We start from the raw sequence: 8,692 nt of genomic DNA on the forward strand, positions 1-8,692 counted from the left end.
AATATGTGTGTTTTTCTGCAAATTTGCAGATTTGCAGTTATATTTATCCTATTATGGTTGTGTAGTGAGGTACAGATATCCAGATTTTGGTACTTTTGATTCTGGTCACTGATTCTGTCTCAATATTTCACTTTCACTTTCACTAAACTCAAAAGGTACAATGGGGTCAATATTTCCAAAAGCTTAGAAACCACCAGTGCACCAATATTACAGATGGGCTAATACAGAAAGCACATTTTCTAACACAACTAACAATGTTGCTTAGTGTTTGAAATAGCCAATAGTGACGATACAAATATGCGTCTGATGTGGAGCATAGTATATTTATGTACTTCCTTTATGCAAGTCCAATGGACTTCCCCCAGTGTATGAAAGAACAGCTGGTTTGAATGTAATCTGAACCCCTCTCTATGATGGTGCCCGGGCACAGCTTAAAGTAATTTACTGATTGTCAACATTAATTAGGAAGCTCAAAGGATAGGAAGACCTCATGCAGGCAAACGTGGGCTTCATGTATGTTTCTCATATCCTTTCCATTTTATTGATGGCTGGTGTAAATCATTCTGAGTTCAGTATTCTCAGAGCCTTTGCCAAACCGTATCCCCCTTCTTTACATCAGATAATGTGTCTACATTGCCTGATTGTTGTTAACATAGCTCAATATATCAGTCAGATCATTAGCAAAACTTTTACTTTGTGTTTGTTTGGGTGTGTGTGTGTGTGTGTGTGTGTGTGTGTGTGTGTGTATATTTACTGTCTTTTAATTTAGAAGATCTAAAGTTGATATGATTGAACTTTTGTTGTCCTCGTGCCTTGCAATGCTTACTTTTGACCCCTGTGGTTTCATTGAAAACAATCTTCTTGATAATAACTCAGTAGTAAGGACTATGAATGGTTCATAACGCTTCTTTATCACTCAAACATATGAGACACCAAGACACAAGACACGGCAAGACACGTTCAAACTGCATATTTTGTGTATTGTCACAGAACGCTCAAAAAATCCACTTATTATGTCAATTTGCCCGATGAATCGGAATTTAACTCGTACGTAGTCCCCCTTCTCGTTGCATGTTCCCAACACATATTCAAACATACAGACAGAGACACAGGGTGGCTCTGATCACATGATCTAGTGCGCCATAACCCCACCCTGTGCTCCCCGGCATCCACATTGTGGCCAGGCGGTACTCTGGCCGGGAACTGGCCACACTCTGAGCCAGCTGGCAGTCGGCCCACTCCTCCAGGCCTACCACTGCTCTTCACTGGAGAGTCCAGTGGCCCTGTGCCAGCAGCAGCCACAGCAGCGCGCACACTGTCTCCCCTGACTGCTTTCACTGACTAGCTGACTGACTGTGTGTCTGTATGTATGTGTTTATGAAGAACCATACGTATTCTAGATCTATGATTGTGCTGTTGTGCCGTGTCTTCCCTCATACGTGCCAAACGGAGGGAAGACATTGAAGGCGGGACTGGGGAGTAGGAGCCCAGCGTGACAGGGCAGACATTCTTCAGGAGCAGACCCCCGGGCCAAGGGAGAGGACCCTTGCCAAGGAAAGGACACAACCATGTCGACTGTGCCCTCCTCGCTTCCTGAAAGGCCCGATGGGAGAGAGGAGACTTGAAAGAACGGCTGGGTTGGGGTGGAAAAGCATTTTCAAAACGTTCCCAGGCCTCCCCAAATTAATTTGATGTTATTTTGTTAAACTGTCAGTAGTTGTTCTGATGTATCTATGGTCTAAATAGGTATTCATTGGTATTGTGTAATATGCTTACCACTTAGTAGAAAACAATGGTATGCATACAGTGGAGATGCAGCGACTAAGCTGAATCATTGATTCATATTTTGTTCATTGAAATTCGGCTGGTCTTGTGTTACATAAAGAGTTTATTTCAGCAGCACACTGCTCAAGTTCTCTTCCCATTTAGTCCTTCTCTTTATGACTCTATCACCATATCATGTTCAGTGGTGCAGCCTCTGGTATATGACCTCTTATCAAGCTATATTTCATGTTAATAATTATAAGTACAGTACTGTTTCCCACAGTTTCAACTCATAACTGCACATAGGGACATATAGGACTTCACTCAAGAAAGGCAATTGTGTGGCTAAGATTTTGTTATTGCCTCACCACTTCCTTAAGCATCGTTTTGCATACTCTGCAAAAATACAATCTGCAATATAAGGCCTGTGTTAGTGAAGATTGCTTTGTCGCCTGCTAACAAAACGCAGAAATACATCCCAGGAGAGACTTCGTTCCAAAGTGACTGAATCTTATTGTAATAACCTCTGCTGTGTCTTCAACATCAAGAGCCTCCCAATCATACAAAGATAAGGAATATTTAGGATACTCAAAGGAAAGATTTTACCAGATTTAATAAAACAAACTGTTTTCTTCCGAGTTTTTCTTCCTAAAACCATTACATAGCCTACCATAGGGCTATGTAATCGTGTTATTGGGACCCAATGTGGGCCTCCATAATGAAACGGTTACACCTTTAAGTAAGCGCCCTCCCCTGCTCCGTGCGTAAACATTATTTGCTACCACGCGTCAAACCTTATTGGCTGTCGATGTCTATCTGTGGAGACTACGCGGAGATGACAGAGGGCACCGGGGGAGAGCATGTGTACAGCTTTAACTTATATTCGCCTCTCCTCTCCGGTTTCTCAACTTTCTTCATAAATATCCGATTTTCGGGGAATCGCGTCGAAGGGTCGTATCTACGAGGACCATCATGTTCTTCTGTCGCGGAGCGAGGCTGTCGCTGACGCCTTTAGATCAAGCTTTAAAATCCTCGGCTTTATTGCCATGCACAGCAAACAGACCGAGGAACATAACGTGGACATTACCTAATAAGTACGTATTACATGATCGCCGTTCGCTGTCGACATCGACCGCTAATCTCGATTATTCAACTGTGACCCGCAGCGAGAAAACCTACATTACTATCAAAAAATGGGACTCGTCGTCACCTTTCATAACCACGGACTTTACACGATTGAATCGGAAGGTAACCATTGCATCGCATCTCCACAGAAGCCTACCAAAAGTGACTTATGGAGCACATGGGGACGAGCAGACATCTATGTTAGCTAACAGGTGCTCGGGCATGAGAGCAGAAGTAGTTGATCGTGGTTTGTTTTGGGCTGGCGGGACGATCTGCAGCCCGCTCGGAGCCGCTATGACCGTGCAGACTAGAGCCTGGTCCACGGCGGCGGCCGCGAAGAAACCAGGGCAAGAAACCGGGGAAACGGACAACAAAGGGGTAAATGAGACACACACACACGCACTCTCTCTACCTCCCTAGTGGGCTGTTGTTTGACTAACCCGGTAGTCTCTTAATTTAACAATGTTTAAACAGGTGTGGACCCCCACTATGGGTTAAACTCATTGAGGGTTACCAAGTTCAGACATCCGTTTGTGGAAAGCAGTGGCGCCAGAATTTAACAGCAGACCGTAAAAGAGCAATAGGCAGACGGACGATCAAGCCCTGTCTGCACTGCTATTCTGCAGTCGTTGTTATGCAAGCATGACGTGGAGTTGTCGTGTTACACAACGTAACCAAATGGAAAGCACGGTTCACATAAGGCACTTTGCACTAGGTATGCCTACATTAAGTAGGAGTCTGAACAGTATCACACATCCAGGATCTACCACTGTTTGGTTGATATCTTATGAGTTGGTTTGATATCTGGTTGGTTGATATCTTGTGAGTGCGCCCTTTCAGGAATGGAACCAGAACTGATTTATGATACAGGTGCTGACTGCTTTATGAAGAAGAGAAAATGAAACCAAATAATGATCAAAGCCTACTGGGAAATAAGAGCTAGGAATAGTCTGTAAGGCCTAATTGTGCCCCCAATTCTAAAGTATTTTATATTGATTGAATTTATTTATTTAAAACAGGGACAATGCACAAAAAACATTAATCTTGTAAAACAAGAAGAGATGCTTTGAGCCAGGTTATAGCAACAATTGCTAATTTCCGCCTGTAGTCCCCCTATAATGACAAATTAAATCCTGTGTTTTAGGATGAACGACCACATTCTGTGTGTGTGTGTGTGTGTGTGTGTGTGTGTGTGTGTGTGTGTGTGTGTGTGTGTGTGTGTGTGTGTGTGTGTGTGTGTGTGTGTGTGTGTGTGTGTGTGTGCACGCGCGGTTATGTTATTCTCTATTCCACCCGTGAAAAGCTGTTATCAGACACAGCAGCCCAACTGTTCTCCGCTCCCCCAACAAGCCCTCCCCGTGGCACAGAGTCCTTTCGTGGCTCTCTCACGTGACCCGCCCACAGCTGCTGGCTGCCTTTGCTTATAGCTTTGCCCTCCTCGACCCGGCCTGCCCCCTCAAGCCAAAGGCCTGCTCACCCCCTCCTCCCCTAACGCCTGCCACCCTATTGTCCATTGTTGGGAGTCTTTGGAGTCGTCAGGCCTCTGTCCTGGGCTCTGCGGACATATTTTACAGTGGAGAATGAAGCAATGGACGGAAACTGTACATTGTGTTTTCCCCCCTATGGTTTCAGATGTCCTGATCCCACCAGGCACTGATGGCCAAATGCGGACTGTAGAGGGGAGAGTCCCAAGATCTCATGCTTTTAGCCTCAGCGTTGGACCTAAAATAGTTCCTTGCGCCTGCGTGTCCCACTTCCTGTTGCGTCTCTGAAGGAATGTAGATTGCTTTCGAAAAAAAGGTGACCTTGGCTGGCCGCCCCTAGCGCTACTTATGGAAAGACTGCTTCCATTTCTGCTGCAAACCCTCCCCAATGGTGAATCAATCCTGCAAGCACATCAACAGACTTGATTTATGAATGATGATGCTTAATTGCATTTGGAGTTGGTTTGGTGTAATGTGATAACTGTAATGGAGTCGTCCGCACTGCATGACCACAGGATGACCCCGTAGCGGAAGACACCACTCATCACATTGTCCTCCCCCCCCCCCCCCCCCCCCCCGCTCCCCCGGGGTTGAACATGCTGCGTACACGTTAGCTTTGAGCCTAGCATTGCATCCCTGGCACCATGACTCATTGAAGTGTCTGGTCCATTAATTTCATTAATGGCTATACATAATAATCGCTATTAGCTAATAATACAAGCTTCCCTCCTAATAAAGGCACGTTCACACTGCCCCCAACGCGGGCGCCAGCACAGAACCTAATCAGCCAACAATGGGTGTGACACCGGTGTTTGTTCAGTGCAGTGTGCAAGCACCTAAAAGGACCACCTTTGTGCTGACAGGGAGCAAGTTGAAGCTAGGCGGATGATGTATAGGTTGTGTCTAGGAAGCTTAATGGTCGATCAGACCAGCGCTGAATGAGGACCCTTGGTTAAATATGCATGCTCTATCCCAGTGGGTGCACAGTCCCAGTTGTAATCTGGACCCTGCCAGACACGGATATCCACCCCCCCCAACCGTTCCACTTTGAGCTAGGTGGCTAGGCCTGAGTACACCAGGGATACGGGGCTCTCTGAAACCACTTACTCTGCCATATTGAATTGCATATTTATGAATCATATCCAGACATGAGGGGAAACAGGCAAACATCCGTTTGGCGTATTCAAATGAGAACACAATTCATCTGAATACACTTTTCTTTTTGCTCTGTAAAATTGGCTGTCATACCTTATTTCACAGCAGATTTTTGTATTAATTTATTCAGTGACGTGTGTGTATGAATACTAATACATTCCCCTGGGCCTCTATGCCCCCTGCTGGTTTTTAACTATAAACCTGTCATACAGGTTTATGGGCACTCATGCAAATAATTCACTTCTTGGCATGCCGTTCCAGGGGGGTTTATACAGCAGCAGGTATCTTATTAGAGAGAATAGGTTTTGCAACTATGTTATTCCCTTTGAGGCTAGATGTGCAGGTCATGGGCCTTCAACGGGGGTGACTTGTACATTATAGTACACACAGCCCTGGGCTTGGCTTCTGAATGGAGAACACGGATCTTTGGTTTGGGCAAAACTATTTCCGTATGTCCCCGGAAAATTGCATGGCATTGCATCGTTTTGCGAAAACAAAACAGATCCCCATTTTGAATTGTGGCAGGTAGCGCTGTTAGTGTCTACAAGAGAAATGTACTGGTTAAGCTTTAAAAGGTTCCAGACCAACAAAGCCAAAATAATGTTGACATGCTCAATAACCGTCCTCTGCTTTTTTAAAACTTTTTAGACAGAATGAGGTTTCATTTTCTTTATTCTATAATCATTTATTTAGCTCTTTTTAACCGAACCATAGTTCAATACAAAATATTTCAATACTTTGCAGCATAGGACAAACTACCACAAGGCATCCTGTCCCCCTAATGCAGTTTTTTTTTCACACCTTCAGTGCGTTCCTAGTGTGTGGTGACTCAATACGTTGTAGTAGGGAGAGGGAGAAAGAGACGGACGAACGGCGCACGTGAGTGAGCGAGCGCCGGAGTCGACCAAGAGGCGTGCAGAGAGGGAGGGCCAGAGTCTATATGTGTGTGTCTGTTTGTGTCAGCGTGTCTCAAGTGAGTTATTCAAACGGCCCAAGACACCAGTCTTGTGTGTTATCAGCTGATGCAGTCCTGACTCAATAGAGTTGTCTGGCCCGTTTGTTGGATAAAGGAAGCACTCGAGGGTCCAGGCTTTGTTTGGCCTGGTAGTCAGATGACCTCAACGTTGAAGTGTCTCGTGTCTATTTGGACTGCGGGCCTGGTCAACCGTGTTGACATCGGATGAATGGAATATTTGTACACATTCTCAGGATTTCTATTGTGAGTACGTGTGCTTTCAAATGACCTGTTCTGATGTTATTTTTGAACACAATGAGCCGATGGCAGTTTTCAATGTTTGTTTAGTAAATAGGAAAAGCATAAATATCAATTGTTATGCTAATCTATGGCTTCAACTTTAAAAACACTACTTTTTTCCCCCCCCCCCTACCACTTGACCTCTGTCAAGTTTCTGCGGTTGGAAATGGGTGTGAGCGTCACTTATCACCTCGTGGAGACTTGGGTCCCCTCCCCCTGGGCGACAGTTTGAGAGAAAGAGAGAGCGAGAGAGAGATCCCTCTTTCCATGCTAATGCGCCATGCTAATGCTAATGCCATCCCCGTTTTTTGTATGCCATGAGGAGAGGCGTCCATTTGTCACTCTGCCCCGCCATTCACACCCATTACCCATTCTCCCCATTAAGTCTAGCTTCTGATTGTCTCGGTCTGTCTCCATTCTTCCCCTCCCTCCCTCACCACTCGCCTGGATAGGTCCTAGGAGCCGACGTTGAATGAATCAGCCCTCTCCCTTTCCATTTTATTTTTGTGGGCTTTTGTGTGCGAGGTCTGTTGTCCTCTAAAAGAGTGTTAATATTCTCTCTGTCTCTCTCTCTCTCTTTCTCCTTCTCTCCCTCTCCCAGGAAGAGCAGCATTCAAAGGGGCCCTCGGCCTCTCCTTCGCCCGCCTCTCCGGCCGGGCCAGAGGGGATGGAGCTGGAGCCGGACAGGCCCAGCAAGGCCCAGCAGCTGAAGAAGGTCTTTAAGGAGTACGGGGCGGTGGGGGTGTCCTTCCACGTCTGCATCTCCCTCATGTCCCTAGGGATGTTCTACCTCCTCGTCTCCAGGTAACACCAGCTCAAACCCGCGGTGCACTCTTTGCACGGAAAGAGGAATCTTTCCGTTTGTCATTTTGGGGAAACCCGTCTTTGTTTTTTCCGATGGGTGGACCAAACCAAGAGTGAGAGAGCAAGCGTACCAAGGGCTGTCATAAGTGGTAGTTGTGGTTATTGGTATGTCTGCACGTCATATGGTCGGGGTATAGGGATAGACTTCTCCGAGGGGAGAGCCCTGCAGGGTTCTGCTCCACCTACGAACCGGGTCGTCTCGTTTCAGTCTTTGTTTTTGTGCTCTGATTGACACTGAAACGATGAGCCAGTCTGGATGCTTGTTTGAGACCCTGTGGCGTTCGCCCAGGTACCAGGTGAGAAATGGAAGACAGAGTTTCATTCTTTGGATTTTGTTGTCCCTCTAAAGTTTGCATTTTATATTTTACAGGAACTGAAGTATTCCTGCTGCTCATGGCAACTTTTAATTTCCATTCTATATTCCTGTCTTACGTTCATACTTACGCAAATCCAAGGAGAAAGCGCTGCATGCTGAGTACAGCAACACGCCCTTAGTCAGGACAAGGAAGTACAAGAGGCCTCTCCCGCATTCATCCATCATGTTTTCACAACGTGTGTGTGTGTGTGTGTGTGTGTGTGTGTGTGTGTGTGTGTGTGTGTGTGTGTGTGTGTGTGTGTGTGTGTGTGTGTGTGTGTGTGTGTGTGTGTGTGTGTGTGTGTGTGTGTGTGTGTGTGTGTGTGTGAGATAGAGAGCAAAAGAGAGAGAGATTGTGTGTGTGTGAGATTAGTTTATCTAATGCCAGTAGATTACGTTTTGGCTGTTAACGAACCCCTCGGACCGCAGCCTGCCTTTCAGAGGGTCTTAGCACCACAGAGCCATGTGGGCCTGCACTGTCTGGCTGCTGGGGGGGGGGGGGGGGGGCGATAGGGGCAGACAGTTGTCAAGGCGCAGATGGATCCCTATATTTAGTCGACGGAGCTGTTAATGTGAGAGGGAGGAATGCAGTGTAAGGACTTCCAGCAATAGTTGCTCCTAATTAAGTTATACCACCGTCTCAGCGAAGATGTGCAACTTTGGCTTTCCTTTTTTTAAAATATTTTATTT

At 46.1% G+C, this 8,692-nt stretch overlaps 1 protein-coding gene across 1 annotated transcript in view; it reads left to right on the top strand.

Moving 5' to 3' along the window:
• Positions 1-2,598: 2,598 nt before the first annotated feature.
• The window catches only part of fam210b (family with sequence similarity 210 member B), a 7,891-nt gene continuing 1,797 nt past the window's right edge, over positions 2,599-8,692 (top strand). The window contains exons 1-2 of the mRNA XM_084464635.1: positions 2,599-3,267; positions 7,385-7,587. Of these exons, the coding sequence (XP_084320761.1) occupies positions 2,737-3,267; positions 7,385-7,587 (734 nt within the window). The 5' untranslated portion in view covers positions 2,599-2,736. The remainder of the gene's footprint in view (positions 3,268-7,384; positions 7,588-8,692) is intronic.

This window comes from Micromesistius poutassou (genome assembly GCF_964030765.1).
Source record: "Micromesistius poutassou genome assembly, chromosome: 2".
Classification (NCBI taxonomy): domain Eukaryota; kingdom Metazoa; phylum Chordata; class Actinopteri; order Gadiformes; family Gadidae; genus Micromesistius; species Micromesistius poutassou.